The 25,756-nt window shown below is 50.3% G+C and overlaps 8 protein-coding genes across 8 annotated transcripts; 2 read left to right on the plus strand and 6 right to left on the minus strand.

Annotated features, from left to right (window-relative positions):
- Positions 1-522: 522 nt before the first annotated feature.
- On the minus strand, positions 523-3,172 carry ANOM_000478 (uncharacterized protein; the record flags this gene model as incomplete). The annotated part of the gene is made up of 4 exons (XM_015545736.1): positions 523-2,526; positions 2,577-2,919; positions 2,972-3,016; positions 3,075-3,172. 4 exons carry the CDS (start codon positions 3,170-3,172, stop codon positions 523-525), a joined length of 2,490 nt encoding a protein of 829 aa, XP_015412281.1.
- A 397-nt stretch (positions 3,173-3,569) lies between these two features.
- Positions 3,570-5,521, minus strand: ANOM_000479 (white collar; the record flags this gene model as incomplete). Its single annotated transcript, XM_015545737.1, has 5 exons — positions 3,570-3,857; positions 3,933-4,380; positions 4,445-4,595; positions 4,657-5,387; positions 5,439-5,521. The coding sequence occupies 5 exons, from the start codon at positions 5,519-5,521 to the stop codon at positions 3,570-3,572; spliced, it is 1,701 nt and encodes a 566-aa protein (XP_015412282.1).
- A 948-nt stretch (positions 5,522-6,469) lies between these two features.
- Positions 6,470-7,685, minus strand: ANOM_000480 (HpcH/HpaI aldolase family protein; the record flags this gene model as incomplete). The annotated part of the gene is made up of 5 exons (XM_015545738.1): positions 6,470-6,741; positions 6,814-7,039; positions 7,159-7,287; positions 7,340-7,463; positions 7,537-7,685. The coding sequence occupies 5 exons, from the start codon at positions 7,683-7,685 to the stop codon at positions 6,470-6,472; spliced, it is 900 nt and encodes a 299-aa protein (XP_015412332.1).
- A 446-nt stretch (positions 7,686-8,131) lies between these two features.
- On the minus strand, positions 8,132-9,533 carry ANOM_000481 (polysaccharide lyase family 1 protein; the record flags this gene model as incomplete). The annotated part of the gene is made up of 6 exons (XM_015545739.1): positions 8,132-8,470; positions 8,524-8,757; positions 8,815-8,911; positions 8,962-9,087; positions 9,140-9,283; positions 9,334-9,533. The coding sequence occupies 6 exons, from the start codon at positions 9,531-9,533 to the stop codon at positions 8,132-8,134; spliced, it is 1,140 nt and encodes a 379-aa protein (XP_015412331.1).
- A 557-nt stretch (positions 9,534-10,090) lies between these two features.
- Positions 10,091-11,364, minus strand: ANOM_000482 (putative (S)-2-hydroxy-acid oxidase; the record flags this gene model as incomplete). The annotated part of the gene is made up of 3 exons (XM_015545740.1): positions 10,091-10,123; positions 10,187-11,231; positions 11,285-11,364. The coding sequence occupies 3 exons, from the start codon at positions 11,362-11,364 to the stop codon at positions 10,091-10,093; spliced, it is 1,158 nt and encodes a 385-aa protein (XP_015412330.1).
- Positions 11,365-19,197: 7,833 nt separating this feature from the next.
- On the plus strand, positions 19,198-21,450 carry ANOM_000483 (uncharacterized protein; the record flags this gene model as incomplete). The annotated part of the gene is made up of 3 exons (XM_015545741.1): positions 19,198-19,473; positions 19,545-21,167; positions 21,229-21,450. 3 exons carry the CDS (start codon positions 19,198-19,200, stop codon positions 21,448-21,450), a joined length of 2,121 nt encoding a protein of 706 aa, XP_015412329.1.
- Positions 21,451-22,313: 863 nt separating this feature from the next.
- On the plus strand, positions 22,314-22,828 carry ANOM_000484 (GFA family protein; the record flags this gene model as incomplete). Its single annotated transcript, XM_015545742.1, has 2 exons — positions 22,314-22,481; positions 22,532-22,828. 2 exons carry the CDS (start codon positions 22,314-22,316, stop codon positions 22,826-22,828), a joined length of 465 nt encoding a protein of 154 aa, XP_015412328.1.
- A 766-nt stretch (positions 22,829-23,594) lies between these two features.
- Positions 23,595-24,770, minus strand: ANOM_000485 (putative male sterility domain containing protein; the record flags this gene model as incomplete). Its single annotated transcript, XM_015545743.1, has 1 exon — positions 23,595-24,770. The coding sequence occupies one exon, from the start codon at positions 24,768-24,770 to the stop codon at positions 23,595-23,597; it is 1,176 nt and encodes a 391-aa protein (XP_015412327.1).
- Between the last annotated feature and the right edge of the window lie 986 nt (positions 24,771-25,756).

Genomic DNA, 25,756 nt, shown 5'->3' on the forward strand with positions numbered 1-25,756 from the left:
TTCCACGCCAGCCGCGAGAACAGCTGGGCAACTGGGTGGTGGTTCGGGTGACAGGTTGCGGAGCCGGATATAGACAAAGTGACATAGTTTAAACTGTAGATATCATTAAGCGAAGGCAGCTGTACGTTTTTATGTCGCGGAGATCATTCCTTTCAGTTAAGTGTCCATGCTTGCCGTTGATGGCTGGCTCTCGCTGGAGAGAGACCGATGCCGCCAAACATCGGGAGAGAAACTCGTCAGTGGGAGTATAGATTTTCTTAGGACGTCTATATCCGGTCAATACTGTTTAGTCTGACAATTGAAGTGTCTGTTGCCAATCATGGTGGCGTTGGATGATACTATTAATCGTATATTCTGGGCGATGAGTATACAATCTTCTTTGTTTCCAAGTTGTGTGGGATCAAAGACGTACTCCTACTGGATAAGGAGCTTGATTAATTTAACCGTTAATGTATCTTCATTATTCTCAAAAATAATCCAAGTCCTGTCCAAGAAAAAAGAGTCTACCAGGGGCCGGGCTATTCATTGGAACCCCGGATGGTTGATCGAATTGATTGGGTCATCTATGCGCCGGCGCTTCGGCGACTGATCTACGGCTGTGCGGAGGAGGTACTCGTTCGGATAATACTGCGGGCGGCCAGGTTGGCTGCCGCCAAAGCTTGTTGCAAAATTACCAGAGTGGTACGGGCTGGAACTAGTCATACTCAGAGCTCCACTGCCCCACCCAGTGAATGGAACCATGGTGCTGGCCATATGATTAGATGACCGGCCTGGTACTTGGGATGACTCAGGTGGCTGAACAGGCTGTGGTGGTTCAGAAGGTTGTGGGAGCTGTCGTGACTGCTGCTGTGATAGCGGCGACTGTTGTTGTTGTGGCTGCTGTGACTGCTGGGGTCGTTGGGACTGGGTTTGTTGATTTCGAGCGCGAGGCTGCTGGGGCTTTCGAGGCTGAGAGGGTTTCTTAGGTTTCTGAGGTTTTTGAGGGGATTGCCGGACATGGGTTGTCGGGTATGCTTGGAAGGACGAGAGTAATGATTCGAGTGATGCAGGTGGATTGCTAGAAGGAGCATTGCTGAGCAAAGACAAGGAAGTGGCTGTATCCTCGGGGTTCTGGGATTCCTGAGCCTCCTGGGGCTCTGGGTGATGTAGCAACTGAGGTATGGAGGCAGTTAAAGGCTGAAATGATGACTGGGTTGACTGCAAGGTCTCCGAGGGATGAGTTGGGGAGGCGTTACTGAGTATAGGGTTGGAATCTGCAGTGGGTTCATCGCGCCGAGATTCCTGGGTTTGTGGGGACTGCAAATCATACAAGGGTAGCGACGGGTCTTGTGCAGAAGATGATTTGAATGGCTCCATAGATAATGGCAACGGCGTAGTTATGCTGCCTGAGGCGTTACCGATCACCGGCGTAGAATCAGCAGTACTCTGGGGTTGCTGCGCCTCATGAGCTTCTTGTTGGTCGGAACGGTGTGAAGGTTGAGACATGTGATTTCTGGAGAACTGCTGGAACGTCGTGATGGACTGAGAAGGCGTAGAGGTATATGTTGAAGAGGCATTACTAAGGATTGGTGTGGAACTGGCGGTATTCAGGGCTTCCTGAGAGGGCTGTGTTTGCGCTAAGCGATTTGTGGGAGGTGGTAAAGATGTGCTGGATGTCTGACGCGCCATAGCTGCACGTCCATCAGAGTGTAAGTTGGCCCTGGGTGGTGGGTTTGAGGGCACCTGTGGTTCCTGATGTTGGGGTATGTTATCGGTCGGTAGCTGGGATGCCTGGGATGATTGAGATGGTGCAGCTGTAAAGTCCCCAACAGTAGTACCAACTATTGGCGTCGAAGCTATAGCGGTCGGGGGCTGCTGGCTCTGCGAGGCCGGCGGAGCAAAAAAGCCCTGGGCTTGTTCCGATCCCTTTTGAGGCTCTCTTGTGGCCACTTGCGGTGCCGTTTCATTAGTCTCCTTTGGTTCCTCCAGGGCCTTTCTCACACGACTAAGCATATCAACGCTCTTCGCCTGTTCCACTAATAAATGCGTGAGGAATCTCTGAATCCGAACAGCAGTGGCAGGTGGTCCACTTCGAATCTGTCGAAAGTACGTAGCACACTCAGCCTCAGTCTTCGGGATATGGAACTTCGAAAAGTCATCGTCCACGATCGAGCTGGCATCTTCCGCAAAGTGCCATGAGTGTGGCCCAGAGGAAGCACCGGGAGGAGGAGCACGCGGCGGAGGCTTCCTAGCGTCTATCAACTGCGACCAGGTCTTGCGGAAATCCGGGTGACGGATTAAAAAGCGCTGAGACCATTGACTTCCAATCGGCTGAAATTTCATGCCCAATTGAACACATTTCTCCCGATATAGATCATTTGCAACCTCCCAGATCAGCACATTGGTCGGTCGACGATCGTCTTGTTCCACCCGTCGCAGCGCCTCCTTACCGATCGAGTCCTCGTCTGTTGCATCCAGTTTCTGCAGGGGGTGCGCTGCTTCCCGCCTTGGTAACCGCGGCCCCTTCGCCCGACGCTTGAGCATACTCTGCGAGATTCCCCATGCGGCAGCAGCAGCTTTGAGGGTTTGATACTGACCGGCTCGTATGCCGCACGTGCTTGGGCAACTCGGGTCTCGTTCAGCAGGGAAGGGTCGGGTGGAAGGACGTCCTTTGACGCGGGTTGTTCCTCATTTGACTGTGCCTCCTCTTCCTCACTTTGCAGCTCATTGTCCAGATCATCCCATTTCCCGGCTTCCTGAAGGTGCAAGGCCTGGCTAGCGATCTCAACTGCCCGCAATGGCGCTTCATTCACAACCTCCACACTGATACTCTCATTTGTTCTCTTCCCACCATCCTTTTTCTTCTTCTTACTGATTTCCGGCTTAACAGGGATAACAACCGATAACCCTGTATGCTGTGTCGAAAGCCTCGACTGCGGTCTTGATCGGGTCACCCTCGAGCGGGTAGTGGTAGCGTTGGAACGCGATTTACCTGTACGGGCGGATCTCCGTCGCAAGAATTGCGCGCTCTTGGGTGCTTTTCTCGGGATTAGTTTTCTTAATTATAGGAGCTAGGACAGCAACGAACTACTTACGCATCCTGCGGATCCGTCTTCAGGGGACGGGGCGTGATGCGGTTGACCCGATCTGAGCTCTTTGGGGAGATTTCCTGATGTGGATGGCCGATAAGCATCGGCAGTCATGTTCTTCCGGTGCGTATGGGGAACTCGGCCCGGGTGGGGTTTGTTTGCTTGGAGCTGAGGTGGAGCTCAGTCATTTGGGTGCCTGACCTATCGGGCATGGTTTGCCTGTTATTGTACATTAGTACTTCACCTTTTACTTGCTCAACATACACGAAAACACAGAGAGAGACAAAGAAGTGCATAACAGGTGAAGCCCATCCTTGAGTATGACCAGACGCTATCAGGGCATGAACTACTAGCAAAGGATCCTTGGTCTTGTTATACATTCCGCTGAGCTTCAATCCCCATCTAGCTGTGCTGTTCATATCCTAACTGCATATTTGCGTAACTCTGATACACGTCATTACAAATGCTTACTACTTAGTGGGCATGATATACACAAATCAGTCAGTGGTCGTCCACAACCACCACCATCCAAACACCAACCTCACCATTACTTGCTAGCAACGGCGTACAATGAACCCATCGATCTCTGCCCTGGGGATTGAATCTTGTTACCCATTTGATACGCGCAGTTACACTGTTCCCGGCCATGAATGCGTCCAGCAAATCTTCCCGTGTTGACGCGTTGCCGCCAATACGTGACAAGAAAGAGGACTGAAGAATGCCGGGAATCTGGAGAGCTGGCGAGGTAAACAAGATCCGGAGAGACGGATAGGGCCGAACAAGGAGGTACTAAGACAATTAGCACTAAGGCGGCCTGGGAGATACAAAGGGTGGGCAAGCAAGGGCCAGACAAGGAAGACGTACATTTTCGTATACGCCCGTTAACGAACCCCGAAATAACGCGGTCTTTATATCTCTATCGCGTATGGCCTCCATCTCCACTGTATCCGCCGTTGACCAGGTGCGATTATGACCTTTCCAATTCCGATCGTACACTGCGGGGCCAGGCTTGAAAAGACTCCCTCCCACCTGGTGCACCACATTCAGTTCTCGTGGACTGAACAACTCACTGAGCTCGCGGAGCTCGTCTGCACGAATGTCCTCCTTTATCGTTGCGTCTTCTTCGACATCAGCTCCTGCTTTCATGTTTCGCTGCTTGTCTAACAAAGCGCAGAGCGAATCCATCTGCGCACCTTCCATGGCTAGGCCGGACACATCGATCTGGGCGCCAATAAAGTACCGAACTGTTCCTTGACTATCACAGAGGGGCGCGCATTGAAGGAGGTTCATAAATGGAGAACCGTCGCGGCGACTGTCATATCGATCAGTAAATATTGCTTTCTGTGATGGGCCAGACTCCAGTACTGCGTGCTTACTAGTTGAGGAAGAGTTCTGAGTGATGTCTTCCTGCTTCTATAGCCTCTCTGATTCTCCTTACACTATTCGGGTTTGTCTTGGGACCCTGAAGGAAGCGACAATTGCGACCGAGAACATAATCCATGCCGTACTGCGTCGTGCGATGGAACTCTGTTTGTTTCTCCATCAACGTCCAGCCTACATGAACAGCCCACCTGGGTGGTAAACCTACCTCCTGATGCAAATATAATTGGATTGTCCCGTCTGGACGGATCGGTCAAACAGAACACCTCAGCCAGCGCATCGGATGTCCCCTGGAATTTACGCGGGAGGGTTCCTCGCACGCGTTCCTCAACTACCCTACTCGTGATTCCAATGCAGCGCGAGGTGATAAAAGCAGGAAGCTCCTCGTCCGTGAGTGCTTGAAGCGCTTCGTGGACACGGCGCTGAAGGGCAGGATTCGAGCTCTCTCCGACCGGTTCCGTGATCGCGATCGTCGGCGGAGGCAAGTCGACGGCGCATCTGACCAGAGCGTTGGCGTACTCAATTGCCTTTAGCGCTTTACATGTGTTCAAATAGTATGTCAGTAACTCAAGCGACCGCGGACGCTCTTCAAGGAGGAACTCGCGAAAGCGCGCGAGATATCGCGGGTTGTTGAGGATAGATAGCATGTGCTCTGCAGAGAACATGATGTCTGCGAGACGCTCCAAGCTGTGCAGGGGCGCCTCGCAGGAGTCGCTAAAAGGAACGATGAGGTCATAAGAGCAACCAGTCTCTTGGACAGGATGGAATTGGTCAGACCCATCCCAAGGATTTGGCTCTTGCAGGAGTGGCAGTTCATGGATCATGTAATTTCTGCGGAGGGTTTTGATGGAAGTCCGTGGGCTGTGTGCCGGTATGCTGTCGAGGTTGCGCGCGCCACTTGGAGGTCGTGGAAAGGAAGTGATAAGCTCGTCGGGAGGACTGTGATTGTGGCTGAGTTTGGGTCTTAGGGTTACGTTGGAAAGCGCTTACTTTGACGGGGGATAATCATCCAATGCGACCGTAGAGGTGTACGATCGCAGAGAGTCTGTGTCGAAGCAAGTATATCTTTCCATGGTGTCGGTTTGTCCAGCGCTCGCAATGAATCGTTGGGTTCATCCTGTTTTATAGCCCGAGGTCTTGTATACGCCGCCGTGATATGTCCAAAGATCGCTCCTGGGCTGTCGCTTCTTGACACCATATTCAGGTAGCGAAAGGCAACCTTTGCTTTTAAATATCAAGCGATCGACCACATTGAGTGAGTGTATAGAACGATCGATCGATGCGCTGCAGATGTCAACCACGAGATCGGGATGCGCAGTTCGCGGATGATGTCATGGTGCAGGAGACATATCATCTTCCCGGAACCCTTTCGATACTAAGGTGTGGGATATTCTAGAAACTATGGATTGTGGCTGTTGAAGGTGTCTAGACCATGGATTCGAATCAATGGAAAAGGTATCCGACAAAGATTGTTTTCTGTCTGATACTTTTCCGTCTTGGCCCGACGTAATCCGCCGTAGTCCTGTTCTAGAACTGGGAAAGTAGAGCCCCTGGTGGCTCTCTCTGAGATGTTGGGTCTGTTTCCAATCGCGGACTATTCAGATGCGGGCATCATTCGCCGCAAGGCGATTAGCGTACTCGCGACATATGCTCGGCAGGAGACACTCTGGGCGAATAGGCAGAGTTACATTACTGCGAAATATGGCATCGAATTGAAAGCATCATCGGCGTATCTTCCCTTGGAGCTCCTAGTGCCTGAGGATCGACATCGGCGTTTAAACACGAACCTTCGCAGCTGGCCAACTGGCAACCCCCAGTAGGTTCAGCTCACACAGAAGTCAGATACGGGGGATGGATGGATACATCAGGTCGATTGTATCTGGCGGTAGGTCGTTGGGGATCGACAGCATTTCCTCGCAATATATACATTGATAAGTAGATACATAACACGTTCGGGATATCTTTCTGGTACGCTATAGCCAGCCAGCAGTTTAACAGGCATTACCAGGATCAATAACCATTCAATATCCATCCCTGGGCTTATTGTCCGCGTCACGGCCCTGTGCAGCCGACAAGCTCTGCACCATAGCATTGCCGATAGCCCCCTGGTCCGTAATGACCGACACCATGTCGAAGCCTTGTTCAGCATATCCGCGGGCCTGGGCACCATCCGTACAGAAGATCGCCGCCTTCTTGCCCGCAGCCTTGGCAGCTTTCAAAATGCGCTCGATAGCTGCTTTGTGCTCATCTCCGCCGCGGACGACACCAATCTGTTTCGCGAGATCGAATGGGCCTAATGCAATATTAACACATGTCCTCGGCACCTATGTCTTCACCGTGTAGTCGTCAGCCATGGTAAACGTACCGATCAGAAGCACATCCAATCCCTCCACCTTGGCGATTTCCTCGACACTGTCCAAACCGGACTTCGACTCGATCTGAACCATGACCATCAAGTTCTGATCGGCGTTGTCGTCATATTGACCTCCAGCCTGGACACCGGGAAAAGCGTGGGGCGCATACAGTGGCCCATAGCCTCTGCAACCGACAGGGGGGTATTTGCAGTACCGTACAACACGACGGGCATCCTCCTATCGACCGAAGAACGGGAAGACAGTGAGTTTCTCAGCTCGAACACGAACGCATCAACGCGTATCACCCCGGCCTCGCTAGTGATGGTCCGGTGACTGGGAAAAGGTGCAGAACTCACCACTGAGTGGCACATAGGAGTCAGAATTCCATGAGCGCCAGAATCCAGAGCACGCTTGATCATCCATTCTTCCTGCCAGGGCACGCGGACAATCGGGCTGGCGCCTTCCGAGGCAATCGCTGTTGTGAGCTATATCTCCTAGTTAGTTGTTGTGTGGGTCCGCGCATATGGCAAAACGTACGTCATAGTAATCTCTGTCTGTGATCAGTCCGTGCTCTGCGTCGACGAGGACCCAGCTGAAGGCCTCGGCCGGCGAGGCGGTTGCAGCGCGGAGGATGGTACGGGCGACGGGGGCGCTGGGGAAGCTGTATATTGTGAATGCGAGTTAGTTGGGTGTCCTCAATGGGGTTTCCTGATGATATTGAATTCAGACAATACTGCAGGCTCTCCACGACGCTCTGGGTGCAAACGAGCTCGGGGGAAGTACAGTGGGGGGAATGCGGGGGAGGAAATACGGACGTAAGCCAGAAGCCGTATGCCGTCGATTGGCGTGCGAGAGAGGTACGGAGCGCAACGTTCAAGGCCATGGTGAAGTTTTTGATCTTGAGGGTTTGAGGTGATTGTAGAAGTGAGCAAGAGAAGTAAAAAAGATTACCAAGTGATGTCTTTCCTCCTCGGCAACTCGCAAAGATGTTTACCCCTCGTCTCGGGGTAAATCCGACCGAGGAAGTGTGGGGAAAGCACACGGCGCGATAAGGGCTATTGAGTGCGTGCCAACCACAGTCGCATCTCTATTTCCAGCATCGTCCCTGTCATCGGTGTTCTTGCCGGAGTCTATCTTTTAACTAATCACTCGGTTACACGTCTGATTGCCTTCGATCGGGGTTATCCCGCGACGTTGGAGAGAAGCCATATGTATTTCGAGACATCGTCGGGCGAAGCAGACAACGAGATATGTACACAAGTGACGGTATTTTGAGAGCAAGACACAACAATGCCCAGAAAAACCGTCTTGTAACACCTAGCATGGCCTTCAAAGGTTTCCCTGGCCAGCACTGCTTGGCACTGAGCTCTGCGCATCAGTATACGGGGAAGCCGACGCGATATTCTTGCCCTCGAAGTTCACCAGGAAGGCTGTATCCGCTTGGCTGAAAGCACCCGAGCTACCAAACCCATTGACCTCGCAGTTGCGACCGAGGTACGTGGCGCAAACGACGTTGGTGTTCGTATCGGGCGATGTGAACAGTTGTCCCTCAATCGGCGACTGCACGGGGGTGTTGATGTTTTGGAATACGTTGCCCTCGGCAAGCACGTAGCCGCCTGCTCCGATCTCGAAGGCATGGCCGGTCGAGTCGTACCAGTAATTGTTGACCTGATCTGTGTTAAGTGCTGGTCCAGTACACGGGAAGGTAACGGTGGACTTACGGCATGCAGCAGTGTGTTCTCCTGGACCTTGGGGCTGCGACCGCTAAAGTGATGGACGTAGTTGCCTTTGAAAGTGATAAGGTCGCTGGAGCCAGCGAAGTAGATGCCCCAGTATGCGTACCCGTCACACGTGGCGCTGTAGTCGGAGACACCGTTGAAGTAGCTATTGGACACAGTCACGCGGTTGTCGGCGTCATTTCCGAGGACGAGGTGCTGGCGACCAATTCGGGCAGTCTGGGAAAGGGGTCAGTATAGGCCTTTGTTGAGCCCAGCTGGGGATAGATGACGGACCGTGACGTGATCAATCCAGACCATATCCGCGTCGTTGAGGGTGATGGCATCGCCTCCCCACACGTATTTGGGGTTGAGATCTGTGATGGCAATATTTCTGGATAGAATTAGAAGTGAATTCACGCAGAGAACGGGCGCTATACGTACTGGATGATGATGTTGCTTGCACCGCTGACAATTCGAAGGCCCTTGCCTTTGATAACACCACTGGAGCCCGACCCTAGGAGGGTCTTGTCCGATGCGACCGTTATTCCGAGTATACCGGCATTGTCACTGTCGTTGTATCAGCGGGGATAAGAGTGATCTATGCAAAGCTAATACTCACTATGTGACGGATGCCGAAGGCGCGTCGGGTTGATAGTTGGTGCACCAGTCATTCTGGTTAATGGCAAGTTGACAAGCGGCAGCAGTTCCCCATGGTGCACACCCCGTGCCCGTAGTGGTGCCTTCGGTGCCCGTGAAGTCAAAGCTACTCCGATTAGATTCAGGAGCCTCATATTCCCGCGATGAAATACTCACGTGCGGTCCAGGACAATTACACGGGGAGACGAATCACCGAGGTAGGACACCAACTCGTCCGTCGTGGTGGGATACACAGTAGCAGCAGAGCCACCGCCAGTCACACCCTTGGCGAAGCCCTCTGCAGCACCAGACACGCTGGCTGCGCTTGCAACGGGGAGAAGTCCCGCGGCGACACTGGATAGCAAAGCAAACTTCATGTTGAGCGCAATTGAAGTCGATATTCTGATCAAGCAGGAGAACAGACGATCTCCTGCAGATATTTATCCATTTATGGCGATCATCGACACGCCTTGTCAGGCGATGTAGGAACCATGGGGGAGGTGTACTCGGTTGATCATTGGTGGATTCATTCTCTGAAGAATTGAAATTAGGGTTAAGGTAGACGTCCATCATGTCCGGAAATCTGCCGGCGTCCGACTCTCGGCACTTTGCTGCGAGCGTCGCACCGATTGGAGGGTTTGCCCATAATCAGTGCATCTGAAACGGGTTTAATTTCTCCGAGATGATGGAGGACTGGATACGTGATTCTTGGCATGTTGGGGAATGGAGCATTGCTAGTAGTGGAAAGCATAGGAAGCATATGCCCAGAACGGATCTATGAGCTGCATCAGACGCACGCAGAAATGACAGACACGGAAAACCCCAATATATTCACTCGAGAATGGAATATGATACAATTCTAATATGAGATACAGCTGACCAACGCTTAGTCCTCAGCCCGTTATCAAATGCCAGCGGTCTCCACATTGCCCGTTCAGCTATACCAGTCATTGTTGCGCCATTTGACCTATACTCGCATTAGCAAAGACAAGCACCCAGTAAGGGGGGGGTAATGCAATCAAATTCTTACATAAGAAGTGTCAATTTTCTTCAAGTCGCCCAGGCCCAAGTTACCAGCATCAATGGCGATCTCATGCTTGAGGAGTTGAATCGCGCGCTTGACTCCCTCAACACCGTAGGTGTTCGCAAACATGAACGGACGACCGAGCCCGACGGCCCTGACGCCAAGGGCAAGGAGTTTCAGTACGTCTGCACCGTAACGGACACCGCCATCTGCATAGATTTCAATCTGCTCAAAGAGCTCTGGAGCTTCCTGGTGGATCTCAAGAGCAATTTCAAGAGGGGATGGGGAACTGTCGAGCTGACGTCCACCGTGGTTGGAGAGAATGACGGCTGGGGCACCGTGCGCAACGGCCAGCTTCACATCCTCCACGGTCTGGATACCCTTCAGGACGACAGGCAACGAGGTCATGTTCTGAAGCTTCTTGTAGTAGTCCCAAGTGATGTAGCTGTAGTCGCTGTCTGCCGACCCGACGCCGTAGCGAGCGGCGCGATGACGGTTTCCATCTGCTGCAGAGTCGACTGTGAAGACGATCGCCTTGCTACCAAGCTCCTCCACATGCTTGAAGAGCTGTTTCGTCTCGGTGTCATTGTCGGTGAGATACACCTGCTGGAAGAGAACCTGGGAGCCATTAGCTGGCTTGGCAGAGGCGATCTCATCCACGGAGAGAGATGCATAGAGCGACGGGATATACAAAATATCCTCCTCATAGGCAGCTTTCACGAAGTTCTTCTCCGCCTCCGGATGAGCAAGGCCTCCACGAGCGCAGGGGCTAATATAGAATGGGGCGGAGAAGTTATGGCCCAGGATGGTTGTCGGGAGTGTGGACTCGATATTGGTGACGTCGACCAGCATGCGTGGCTTGAAGCGGAACCGGCCGTACACCTCCAAGTTGTTCCTGTAAGACCATTCACCAGCCGCGCCGTTGCGGTAGTATGTGTATGAGGAAGCGTTCATGTAGCGTCTGGCAGCCCATTCGAAGTCGGGAAGACCGACGATGCTTTTGAGCTCCGGAAGGGTGCCCGCCGGGGTGTCGCCTAGGACATCCTCGATGCTGGGTCATCTGCAGTCAGCTTGTGTCTAGTCAGCAAAGCTTGCTTTCCATACCCAGTATCTGCCTCATTGAGGAAAGGTCGAGATGCAAGAGCTGCCGGGAGAAATGGAAGGAGAAGAAGCGTGGAACGCATCCTGAAAGGAGTGACTGAGTTGAACCTGAAAAGAGTGTTATGTGAGAGCCCAGCCTTGTGAGATCTACCGGGAGAGTGTGCCTAATATATTCACTACACCACTACGGCTTACCCGGGCATCGGTATATCATCGGCACTCCGTCAGATGTCACAAGTGCCTTCCCGACCACATGGCACCTAATCTCCGGCCTTGGCCTTGGCCTTGGAAGGCAAGTAACACGCATTTGACACAAATGACCCAGAGTGATCATGGGTGCCTGGTCAAGCATGCCAATGCTGCTTGATAATGATGACCAATCCACCGTATGACGACGGAACATGGCCGCGATGAGAGAAAACGATCAGCGCTCATCGTGAGCTTTTGCCAGAAACCGTTAGACTAAGAGTATCATAACCTGCCTTGGCGGGGACAGCTTAATATATTTTGAGTCAATATACGCAGAGATCTAACCGCATCCATGGTGTATAATATGCTATCATATCAATCAAGTCTCTGTTAAGACGGTGGCCGATCTTCAGGGTGGAACGCCAAGCGCCCTAGTATAGCTCTGGAGGGATCTGATAAAACTCCAGATTGGACCCCAAGGAACGGGATGCGTTCTCCACCGGACTCCGGCCTCCTACGGGGTGAGACAGAATGCAGGCCAGAACGATTAGACAAGAGATCAAGGCTTGGCATCCCAGGGCCCAGGTGCCCTTGCTGCACAGCCTCCTTTCAGTACCGAGAGTCTTCATGGCGAGTTCTCTACGTAGCCTACATGCTTGGTATACTCATATTCTTAGTCAAGATTATGGCCCTGGCATTAATTCATAACCCAAGGAGTACTGACAATAATGTTCGGGACAACTCTGTGAGGATCGAATTTATGCAACAGGGAATCACTATGCATCCACTGGCGGTCATTGCGTCAGGCCAAATTCCGCTAAACGAACTATCTTCCAAGCCAAGACTTGTTAATTTCCGTGATGAAACTAACTCGGTCAATGATTACATCAGTGGGTTTGAGATTGAATAGGCCAATGATGGCCTCGACTCTAGAGACGGTCTCATCAAGGATCCACAGGAACCAGCCTTTCGAAGGCCTTGGTGCATTCGGATAAATTCACTCACATTATGAAACAATAAGTACAGAGTAAAGTGACCCTCATCCCGCTCAAATACTTTCTAGGGGTTGGGCATCACTGTTTCAACTCACATAACAACATCGACCTGAGGATCACGTCTTTTATTATGCGTACAGCGTGTACACAATGCTGGAATATTTTACTAATAGACAATGAAACACCTACCGACATGGACACCTTGGTGGTTATGCCTATTTCTTTTTCGAAGCTCTCGGATCAGATAACGAATGATGAGCGGAAATAATTTCCGAACGCCACACTATTCGCTTGCATGTCCATTCAAGCAAGGAACTACGGCTAAGATACCAAGTAGAGTAGTACCCCAATCTGATGTACCCCTCTGAACGAAAAGCGCTATTTTGCATAGCAGTGATCAGGTAAACCCGGTATACCCCGTACAAGAAGTGGCAGGGCAGCACAGTGGCCAATAACAGACATCCCTGGGTATCTCTCGGACTCCTGCGCTCTGTTCCTAGACGGAAAAATGTTTTTAAGCAGATACTCCGTTCTAGGAAACAGACATAGCCGTAGCATGTTTTGAATCATGTTCTAAACTGAGTGAGATGCTGTCTAACAGGCGCACCCTTCCGTGACTTCGAGAATGTAGGGGCAGGACCTTGAGTATGGCTGGGTTCGTTTAGGATGGAATGTAAATCATGCCGAATCTCCGACCCCCTCCATGATTAAAAGTTCTTTGCCGTTTTATTATACTAGTGCGCAAAGGTGTCAACTATGGGATTTGAAGACACAATGATAGAAAGTGCTTGGGAGCCACTGTATATCACTTTAAAAGACTAGTGCTGAAGAGACCAGGAAGGCCCCTAAGGTTCAATTCCGGAGGAAAGGATGACAAGTTCATTAAAAGAGGTGGAAGCGTTTTTTGCACGAGAGCGGTAGCTGCGTATGATAGTAGGCAGCCTGAAGTGCGCTATCGGTGCAGGGGCACTCCGATTACTATACAACTCTCAGTCCACTGGGTGCAATGGTGGAACCCTTCGACGGTTTCTCACCACGTCTCTAACGAGGACTGTGTCGTGCGCGTCGATTCAGCTAACGACAAAAGCTAGAACCCGATCGCCACCAACAGGTCAGGCGCAGTAAATCATTCCTGATTAAAATGAAAGGAAAATCAAACCTCTGGTTGATACCCGTGCGCCTTGTTCATGGTCTCGTTGAGACATGCTATATAATCGGACGTATTGATTTATGGAGCGTAAGTAGTGATGATAAACTGTGACGCTATTTCCTTCTAAAGCGAAGATCAGATCTCAATAGTATCACTTTATACGAGGAGTCCTTCAACCAGATAGGGCCACTTCATCGCGTGAATCATGCAGATCACTAGTGCAGACTGAAATGACAAAATGAGGAAATGTCAAGGCCATGGAGGTCTCTGGCTGCAAGTTTTCTCAACGCTGATTCTCACTGCCGAGTACATGCGGGGGGCACTAGTCATGCAATCCTTTAAGGCGGCGTTCTTCCCTGGTGCTGAATGGACTGTTTTCAGGTGCGAAACAGGCTAAGCGGTCGTAGGCTCGAATATCTTCTACGGTGAGCTCTGTGGTCACTTCTCATTAGATGGAAGAGGATGCCGCCGCACATCGCGATCGACAAACTGAAGACAGAATACGTTAGTGTCAGTTCATTAGTGGTGAGAAAAGAGCTATTCCCCGGCTGCACGAACCCATTTCAATACGTCGCATAAGGAGCACAAGGCCATTTCCACTTATAGCATATGTGTGGGGTCATTAGTATCGGGGGCAAGGCCTGAAAGGCCTCCTCGTTGTGATGGATGTAGTTTGACATGCAGAATCTAAACATCCAGGCATATGCGTTGCCCATACCATAAGTTCAGTGCAAAAGTACATTGAACATCACCCATCCTGACTATATAAACCCCAATTGTGCTACTACTTAGATTTTCTTCATCGGCTTCATTCGATTTATGTTGAGTACCGGCTACCTGGTACCGCGGTTCGAAAACTTTGTGATTGATTACTGACACATCAAATCGACGCATCGGTAAGACTGGCAAAGACCATATCATGTATTGCGACAACGGTGTTCCTCGCCCAGTTGCCGAGTGTGGCCCAGGAACTCATTGCGACTACCAAAACGGTCAACCGGGATGTTTGCCCCTTTGAGGCTGTCTCTCTTACGGCGTGCTGTTTTCCCAAATGACAGGCTGAGTCCATGTATTAGTGGACAGGGACATGATCACAGACGTGGGGGGTCCGTCAGTGAGGGGGATCAAGTCAAAATAGCTACTCTCTGATCAGACGGAAAATCCATGAGCCCAGTCTATGGCATACATGGTAGCTCTCCTACAGACTATAACTCATCTTCTGATTCTCATTGTATTGAAATATATAATAGGGGGGTAGGCAGAGCTAGCTCTCTGAGCCTGGGGTGTAATACCATGGCACCCTGAAAGCTGGACCATATAGGTGAAGATATTTATTTAGGTAGCTAGATTACAGTATCCTCGCAAACAAATGCCCACAAGCCCCGACGGTAATTCTGTTGTATACTCTCATGCATGCACGGCATCGATACCATGATGAGGTGAGAGGCTGGTTCTTCGGGAATCATCACTTGAAATCATTTCCGACTAACAAGCGTGGCCTGTAGTCCCTTAGAAATCATTCGGGTTTAGTTTACTTGTCTATGGTCGCTGGCGGCCTGAACTGTGTTGCTCAAATCCAGCTCTAACATCTTGCTCGATTTGTAGATAAAAGCATAGTATGCCACTACTGGAAAAGGAGCTAAAAATTATGATGCACAAGTTAGTAAGGATCATTTCTTTCGGCTATTTGCGCTGTTGCGGGGAGCCTTTGCTGAGGGTCGTGCAGAATGCTCGAAAGCTTGATATCCTGACTGCTCTACTGGGAGACTACCTTGTGAGGACACCGGACGGCTGTGTCGCAGTGCGTATCCTCGAAGATACTATAGCCACGAATATCGAGAATCGCACGGCTATGATGCTGGCTGAGCTGCAATCAGACTGCCGTCAGGCGCAGTCCTCAGCGAACAGGGTCATTCGCCCCAGGACCGTCGACGAGCAACCTGTACAGCATTGCCTTGGGAGGAAAATGGTGTTACATGCCATAGGTTCACACAGGTTGCTGTGGGCATTCAGATCGCGTTCAGAGAGGGAAGTGTCCGCCATATGCAGGGTGCAGCATGGGTCATTTGTCTATAATGATAGACGTCAGCCTGGCTGGGCTCAGTCACACTTCCCTTAAGCAGTTGTACTGACGGGATTGTCCAGTTCGTATAGACCATGAGGCCCCAACGGCCTGTATCAATGCCGCACACATATACGACCACCCGCCTAGGAATTGTATCCACGTCGTACCATGGTTAAGGCGAACGACGCAGCCTGGGAGACTGGCTTCATCGTGAGCATGTTTTGCGTGATCGGTCCGGAGCTGAATGGCAATCTGTTAGCCTGATCAGCGAGAGGGGAAAGATATACGTGCAAGGTATGGTCTGGGAGGAGAAGAACCCGGTCCGGTGTTCTATCGCGAACTGGGCTGTCGGGGTTGAGGAAGACTTAGCCATAATCGTGGACGTCCTTCGATCGGGAGTCGCTCAGTGGAAGGGTAGGAAGTTTCATGTTGAGCTGCTTCTTCGTGTCATGTTTACGGCATGCCGGATAATAGTGGAGATTGCCGGACGCGCCGAGTGTTGACGTGACATGTCACATCGAATAATAAACAACAGCTTTGGAAGCACTCGGTCCGTGCGCAAAGACATTTCTGAAATATTTCGAAACCCTGTTCTTCAAGCATCGAATGGTCCACAACACCCACCAGGTTTACCGGTACTGTGGGAAGCCTTCAAAGGCGTGGGTCTTCAATGACAGCAATGCTCTGACGCGTTTATGCCAATCGCGGCCTGTAAGAAGGCCTCGGCATATTCTGCGCCCGTTCTCGACAAAGCGAGCATTCCGAAGTCCTTATAATAGCTGACTGACGTTACACTCAGGTGGAACTTTCAGCCAGCGCCCATTTCCTTGTGGCTTGCTGTCAAGAGAGCTGGAGAGAAAACACATGCTTCGGAAGACAAATTGGTAAACACAGCGCCTGGTTTGCTTGGGCGGTTTCAGGGATAATCTCGCGGCAACGGGAGCAATGGACAGGGCAAGGGATACTACTTGAAAGTTGGAATGCTCGATTATTTTGTCACTCATATTCATAACAAGGCGTTGAATTCTTGTTTACAGTGGTAATGCCAAGGAAGAGAGGATCAACAGCTGCCGAAGCTTATGCTCGGATAGGTGTCAAATTGATGTAGAGAGAGAGTATAGGATAGGGATGGGTCAACACGACAAAGTATGAACGTCAGCCAGAATTTAGTATACAATCTAGATAAAAATGGTAAAAAGCTTGAGATCGAATATATTGATTTAGGTATGTCCTTGTGGAATATCAAGCATCTATGGCCCAGTGTATAGTTGTGAGGATACAATTGCTGGTAGTATATATATATTGTTGTCAAGCAGACGTGCGTAACCCACCATGTCAGACAAACAGTATACTCCAAAGTGACGCTTGCTAAACACTAATGCTACGAATATTGACAAAGCAAGAATGGAAAATTGAAATATCTAAGCATTTACATTAAATTTAATCTAGTTAAGCATCATGGAAAGTCTTATTACTGTAGAAACAGCAATTATCCGTAAGCACTGATCGCCCGCCAAGTACAACGCTTTATCCTGATTAAGTTTGAAGAAGGCCAACCACTCGCTGGACAGATTGGGATTGCTAGTTAAATCACAGAAGATGAATAGTTATGTACCTAGGTATCTGGGACAGGAGCAACAGAATCTAAATGGTATCCAGACGTCAGTGGCGGTGTGGTAGTGGCTTGTCAGACCGCCATGGCTTTCTCTGGCCCTGGAAAAAAGAAAAGAACAGAAAATAAAACAATAAACACAAGCAATTAAAACAGCAAGAGAAGAAGTAAACTGTACTATTTCTAGGCTAGATGTATTGCTACTGGCCGAATATGAGAGAGGTGGCGGCGTGGCGCTAACTTATTCCCTCATATTATACTCCAAAATTGTAAAGCTGAATATCCTATCTTAAAGCTAGATAGAACTGTGATTGACCGCAATTTGGGGGGGGGTCTATGTCAAACAGTGACAAGCATTTCCCAAAGAAGAATAAAATAAATAAATAAACGAGCAAAATTCAAAAAAAAAAAAAGGCCAAGTGCGAGAACTGGCGATCAAGCGTCGTCTTTGCTAAACAAGTGCCGAAGCGGTTGCTTTCCTGGGCGACAAGCTTATGCCTTCGGAAATGCAGAATCGGGTGACTGTGCACCCAGCCAGCCATTGCAGAGTGGTAGTAGAAGGTGGTAGACTTGTATCATCCTCTCTCCGGGTGCGCCCCTGATTTCGCCTTTGCAAAGGAGCGACATTTTTGTCCAAGCCCCTCTTTACAACCCTCCTCGGTTAAGACATCGCTTAGGGCATCTTCAATGCTCTTGTCAAATAGCTCGCGATGGCGCTACACGTGCAGAACCAGCATAGACTTGCATCAAGTTAACAGCTGAACTCCTCCTGAATAGATGCAGCATGGTCCACTACACATATTGTATGTAGTAATGAATGCTGACGATCGGCATGCCCCACTGCATTCCTAGCCGCTTCGGTACGCCCAACGGGACATTCCGTACTCGAGGGAAAGAAAAAAAAAACAATAAAAATAATAAGAGCAATTGCTTGTATATGAGAAAGTTCGTCTAGTAGTTATGTACAATTGTCGTGATCCGTATAGCCTCTTCAAACTGTAGAGTAATATTTATGGCACAGTGCCGTGTATAAGTCGGGATGTGGGAGAGGGATATGCGGGCCGTGATCGAAAGCTCATAAGGTATCCCTGGTTCGGAGAGCCCGATAGTGCACCAGCGACATCAAAAATCTCAACAATCCAAGAACGGAAAGATACCTACGTTTTACCCCTGGGGGTTTCATTGCGAACTTCTAGCGTGGGTCCAATCAATCAGGTTGTTGTTGCTCTCCATGGCGGGTGGTCGGAACTGGAATGTAGCCCTAACTAGAATCTAGATAGTCGAATTCCTCGGATAAAAGAACCACTACCCATAAACAAAGAGATAAACACAACAGAATCACGCATGGATAAATTAGCAGATGGCGAGAACAGAATAACGGATGTATCTGAACAAGGAGGCAGTACGCAATTCAGTGCGCGCTTGGGCAGCGGGCTGAAGAAGTGTGAATCCGGGGAAAAGCTCAAGCTGAACAAGGCAAAGCAGAACTAGCGCTATTTGAATATTGCATGTGGAATACAGCATAAGTCAAGACATAGGTATGCTTTTTGTGACAAGGGGCAAAGGAAATGTGGACCACAAACCCCCTGATCTCTTGCCTGATGCCCTCGGATCTGTTCGTCTACCTGCATGAAAACCTGACTCGAAGCTGGATTCTTCAGTCGTCTGGCATTCTCAGATCTACATCCCATGTTTCGAGAGCAAGCAATAGCACAGTACAAACAGCCAAACACGGCAACAAGCATTCCGTATTGAATTTGGCGAAATGAGGGGAAATGAATCCGCCAACCTGATGTATTTGTAAAAAGCCACGAAGCGCCCGGCGTTCCCTGTGGTTCTGTTCTTACCCCCCAATTCAGTATAATTAATGCTGCTTTGGTATATGCCACAGAAATCCTGGTTGCCATGCGAGCGGTAGAGGTGTCATTGGATAGCGGCCCGGTCTCGACCCCCCGTGGGTACGAGTCTCTGGCAGGCCGATTCGTTCAGAATTACAACGGAGGGCAAGCAGCTGCTAGTGCAGCACCCGTCGCAAATATGGACAACAGTCAAAATGGGCAATATCCAGGAACGGGCTCCCAGGCTTCCACGGGCTCCCAAGGCTCACAAAGCTGGCAGGGCTCCCAAGGCTCACAAAGCTGGCAAGGCTCCCAGGCTCCCAGGTTTCACAGGCTTCACAGGGTACACAGGGTACACAGGGTTCCCAGGGATCGCAGGGCTGGCAGGGGTCGCAGGGCTCACAGGGCTCACAGGGTTCCCAAGGGTCGCAGGGCGCCTGGGGTCAGAGCTGGGGAGGAGCACAGAGTCCTAGTCAGAACGTTGGTGGACAGGCCCTGGGGGCGAGTACGGTCCTTCAGCAAGTTGCGACCGAAAATACAGGTCAATACACCTGGAAGCCCAACGGGGAGGCAACTCAGCTGCAGACCAGCACTCAAAGCGGAGCCACAAGCAGTCTCAGTCAGTCAACGACCACCAGCCAACTGAGGACCACCAGCCAGACGAGCAGCACTACCAGCCAGGCGACAAGCACTACGAGTGGCACGACAACAACCCAGAGTCAATCGACCAGTACCAACACTCAACCGACAACACTGGAGACTCGCGTCTCTCACACGGCGACCGCAACGGCAACTGACGGTGCACATGAAGTCGCGGCGACCAGCACCGGCACAGCCCATCACGGGGTGACCAAGCTCGACACCAGCGCATATGCAGCGGTTGCAGTTTGCGCTGGGGTCGGAATCATAGCCGCGTTTGTCCTGTTCTCGTTATACCGAAAGCGGCGGCGGGCGAAAGCAATAGCTCGCGCGAAAGAGCTTAGAAGACGACATGGGGGACCGAAACCTGGACAGTTGGAAGCAAACAGCAGCGTCAATACCTTGCCGCAGCTCTTCCTCGCGAGCAAAACCGCACTCTTCAGCGTGGTTTCTCTACGCTCATCCAATGAGAAGGACGATTTTGGCAGCGATCGCGGTCCCGCGGAAAAACAGATACCACTGAGTGCCCCTCCTCAGTATGGGAAATCTCAACTCAGTGCCGTGAGTGTGCCAAGGAGTGCTGGGAGCCAGAGTGATAGTGGTAGCATTTCTGACGCCAGTACTGTCGCCGGCACTCCCTCTCGTCATCCAACATTCCGGCAGCCTACTGAACTCCATTACGATACCTGCAGCACATCTGATCATCCCTCGGACGATGGTGCCAGCGAACATCGCCCAGGACTGTACAGGCGGCTTACGGAGCGGGTCGCGAGCATTCGGACGCGTTCAAAGCAGCCCAAACGAGGGCATCGCCACTGTCTTAGCGCACCAAACGAAATCATTACCAATCGCTTTGCCTCTCCCATAGTGAGGCCGGTTCATGAGATAGATCACGATCGCCACAATACTTCCGACGATGATACTGACCAGAGTACACGCAGCCAACCTCATGGAATTCAGATCACAGAGAACCAGAATGAGTCTCGCAGCACGTCGGACGATGAAGCCGACAATTCCACGGAGACTCCCAATGATTCTCGCAGTACCTCCGGTGACGGTGGCGACCATAATGCTTCCTTTGAGCGTCCGCCACTCAAGACGAGGGGGAGCTTTAAGGAACGTGTCACCGGTCTGGCCAAGCTGCCCAGGATGCCCAGTATAAACTCCCTCTACAAAGCATCCGCCGCATCCTCCATCGAGGAGAAAGATCGCCCAGGGGCCAAACTATCCACGATTCCAGACGATGAAATGGAAGACAACCGGCTTGTCACCTCCTATGCGCCTTCCACCTTCAAGACATACTCCGTTGACATGGAATTCTCTCCAGTCAACGACACTCAGATCAAACTGGCTCTGGGCCAGTCAGTCATAATATACCAGGTCTATGATCACGGTTGGGTATGTGTCATTCTAGTGCCACTTCAGTCCTTCGTAATGTGAACTAATGGTTTTGCTAAAGGTACATTGTCTCAACCGCGACACTGGCCAAGATGGCCTGGCGCCGCGAGCCTGCCTCTCGATATGGCCAACCAACCGGCCCCCGAGCAACAGAGCTGTCAGCGATGTGACCTTGTATCCACCGCAGATGAACGTCTCTGTCACGTCGCTCGGCTCTTCACGCCCTATGTCCCCAATCACTCGCTTTTACAGCCACCGTTGTCCTTCTTCACCCGCAATTTAAAGTGGCGATTCCCTATGTGCACTCTCGATACCCAACATGTGCTGCCTTTTTGCAGTACATCCGCGTCAATTCTTGCAGAGCTTGAATGATGCTTCTCACTCATTACACCTTTTTCTTTAATGATGTATAGTAATACTAACCCTTCTTCGCAAGTATGCCATTCGCTAGCGAACTTTACTATGTAATATCAAAACTGTTGATATATAAGCAACGTTTTACGTAAATGGTTTACAACCCCACGCTCCAATCGCCTTCGTGTGCTATACATATCATAACAATGCGCCATTGTAGAACAAAACTGTGGCTCATGGCACCTTCCCTGTGTGGCTGTATTGTGATTCCTTGACCAAAATAGGATTAAATCATCGAGAACACACCGATAGCCCGACATATTCTGGATATTAAGGGGTTCTGACGACGACGGCTAAACTCCTTCATGTGCATAAGGCTGGGTCTCATGATGTGCCAGAATCCCCGGGCATCGTGTTTGTCCTCTCTGCTATGTGATATTAGACGCTCACTACCGTGCTTGAACCATGTCTCCTCACGAGCTATCTCCACAGCCGTAGTTATCGATAAGCCATCCTTGACCCAAAATCCTCGCCACCCCGTATCCCGCCCCACTCAATAGGCAACCATCTAGGCTGCGAGGCTTCAGTGGGTAATCATCGAATCCTGCAGGATTGTGATACCATACCAGAGACCTTGAAGAGTCCCTACGATGTGAGTCACTCCGGTTCTGGGGCATTCGGGGCGGTTCTAGAAGATGTGTATGAGTGAAATTAGAACATATATAAAGAGGGAGTGAAAAGGCTTGAAAATGCAATGTTATATTTGAACGACACAGAAAACAAGCCATAACCATGACCGAAACGACCGAACAACCGCAAACCACCCGCGGGTCCTGTCTCTGCGGGACAGTCAAATACCATGCCACTGGGGAACCAGTTCTCAGAATGATCTGCTACTGCCAGAACTGTCAGAAGTTTACGGGGTCGGTGGGAATGGCTAATAGCATGTACCTCAAGGAAGTAAGTCTCATCATCAAATCATGTATGACCAAACCACTAACATGATATAGAGCATAACCATAACCCAAGGCCACGACACACTTCGCACTTACAAGGATAACGCAACCCATAACGGCTCCACAGTTGAGCGATCATTCTGCGGGAATTGCGGGTCGAACCTGTTCTGCCAAAACAAGGAAACGGCTGCGGATTTCTTTATCGTGGCATCAGGCACGATGGATTTGGAAGCTGAGCAGACTTGGGTGCCGGTGGTGGAGTTCTTCTGCAAGGATAGGAGGGCTTGGTTGGACACGAATGTGGTGACGAGGAAGCATGAGCAACTTCCGAAGACGTTTGACGAAATCTGATTGTAATTGCGATGAATATCCGGAGCGTGAGATGCTGATCTTGGTATTTGTGAGAGCATTTGTACAGTGAACTGGGCTTGTTTGGGGAGTTGAGGCTGTTTATGCCAGTATGTATTTGATCGTGGGCAACTATCTGATGCTTTGTCCGAGGGAGTCAGGCCTACTAAGGGGTGGTGCTATCTTTTCTCCAATTTTCATGGGACTTGGGGGTGCGTGTTTAAATCATATGGAAGGTATAGAAATACCAATGAAAAATGAACATGATTTTAAAGGCGAAGGACCGCAAGTGTGAGGAAATAGGGCAGTTTTCAATTGGGTCATAAGTCATATACCACTTGCTGTCTATACTTATAGGACTATCGCAGCATCATGGCTCGGATTAGGACGAGTAGGACTTCTTGTTCGACAGCATCAGATCGGTTGACTCTACCGCAGACGGGCCCTATCTGACCCGTCGATGTACAGCTTCCTTCTAGAAATGCCGATAAACCTTTTGATCGAATTCCATGCTTGCGACGGGAGTTTAGCTTGCACATAGTACCAAATATACATGATAACTGTGAAACAAAGAACAGTACGCAGAAAACGCAACCAACCTACAAAAGAGAGGTACTTGGAACTCCAAATTTGAAGGGGCGTTGTCCAAAGATTTACGGTATTAGCTGAAGTATTATCGCGAATGTTCCTGGCGACAGCCACAGTTTGCTCAAGCGGTGACTTCCACAATAGACTATGCGACTAAACCATCAATATGGTTGATATAAGATCACAACTTACTGACTACCTGCTGTTCTCCAGAGTTGCGCTCAAGTATTCTCGTAGCTATTGTCATTTTTGCGCCTTTAGGGGCCGTGCGGTCGAGGATATAGCGAATGTGTTGCCCTCGCCTCGGCAACAGGTCGCACATCTTGACTCGGGTGAAGAGCTGAAGTTCCTTACGCTCTTCAGGCGAGAGTGCCTTTGATAATTCCACAGTTCTTTGTTCCGAGAAGGCATACGAGGCGCCAAGTAGTCTGTAAATGCGAGACAGATAATGCTGGTTTGGAGAATTCCAACCGCTTGGATCCCATACTAGTCTCAGATCCCAGGGATTCAGCCGGAATCGCACTGCTTGATGCCATGCGTCGCGTGTTTTATATCTTGCCCTCTTACCGCTCACAGCATGGAGGGCGCCAGCTGTACCGGCAGCAGCGTGGCTAATCACTCGGTCGGCAACGACATCAACAGGGACTTCATCGAAGGTTGCCTGTGAGTTAGGGTCGGGCAAGCTTGTTCCAATGCGCATATCCCCAGACTTGCTCGATGCCACCCCAGCCGTAAATATGAGTATTGGAGCGGACAAAGGAAGGCAAAAGCCGGGATATGGTACACTTTGAGAAGGTCCAATAATAGATGGACGAACGATGAGCAACTGGTTCAGCGCCCCATGGTCTTGAAAGCGATGAACTAGTAGCCGCTCAGTCAGATTTTTGGCGTACGCGTATGGCCAAGGGAAATCATTCTCTTCATAAACCCTACTCGTACCGTATTTTTTGACTTCGGCCAATTCCTCTAGGGCGCTAGCAGAGTTGTCCAGATCATAAATCCGCTCATCAACCTCAATATCACCTGTGTGGCTTGGGCGACCATTTGCGTATGCAGTGGAGACATATACGAACCGGTCAAGCTTTGGACATGAGGTAGCAAACTCTCCTATCATGTCACTAGCCCGGATGACAACGTCTAACAGACCGGCCAGATGCTTAGCAAGGTGGGTCGAAGATGCCGCATGAATAATAACATCCACATGTGCTCGCACCATTTCAAGATTATTCTTCGGTAGGCCCATGTCTGGCAGGCGGATGTCGCCATCGAATACTGTGACTCTCGCTGGATCGCATAGGGTTTCGATTGTCTCTTCAGATAGCCATTGACTCCAAGTGGATCGCAAGCGCCTACGCATGACGGAGGTTAGCTGTGTGGTTGACGTTGTCTTGGACAGAACTGACTCGATGCCTCCTCGGCAAAGCACGTAGAGGTGGTGGACTTTGCACAGGTTTATCAAGCGATAAATGGTTACTGTACCTAGAAACCCCGGTGCCCCTGTCATAAAGACGGATCTCTTCTCGTAATATTCCAACATATTTAGTGTACTGTTGTACAACGATAGATATAAGACCCTAAGCTACCTTCAAAAGCAAATCAAAGGCGCTTCAGACGATGGATAACCGTTGGCGACGCTGTGCTGTCAAATGGTTGTTATGCTTATTCTATATCCGCCCAATAGCTCACGATCAGATCCTATGGACGACGAAATTCTGAGCTGTGTCGGTACATGGTCATAGTTTCAGCATAAACACCTCAATCTAGAAGCTGTGGACCAAGATGTTACTTGGCCATCCAAGTAAGCCCCGTTCGTTCTTGGCGGAGAGTTTGAATATCCTTGCTTGGATATCTATACCGAGTTCGAAACAGGAATCGTCTTAGAACCAAAAGTGAATTTCGCAGATGTTACATCATCCGACACATAGCGACCATGGTTTACTCGCAGGCTTGATGAGTCTAATATGGAGTGCTTTCTGAGTCTTACAATGCACGTCGCTCAGTGCGAATTACATCGGGTCCATCCTGAGGTTATAGTGTTCTAGAGGTTCCAGGAGAGAAAGCAGCTTCATGGCGGACATGATGTAAAGGGCAAATAGTGGTTTCAGGTCGGATGGGCTTGTCCCTAGGCTGGTGCGATTCCAACCTTCGGTTCTCTGCTACGCGCCTCATGCCCCTGCCAGGGATACATCTCTGTTTTGACTTATTCCTCCATTTAAACATGGCTTTTAGCGACATACACGGCCCAGTCTTGACCACCAGATCCATGATGGTATCTATGGTCACGTTCGGCTTCACCTGGAATGACTGGGGAAGAAGCTTGTTCTAAAGCTCAACTACCTTCAT

This window comes from Aspergillus nomiae, assembly GCF_001204775.2.
Source record: "Aspergillus nomiae NRRL 13137 chromosome Unknown contig00003, whole genome shotgun sequence".
Taxonomy (NCBI): Eukaryota; Fungi; Ascomycota; class Eurotiomycetes; order Eurotiales; family Aspergillaceae; genus Aspergillus; species Aspergillus nomiae.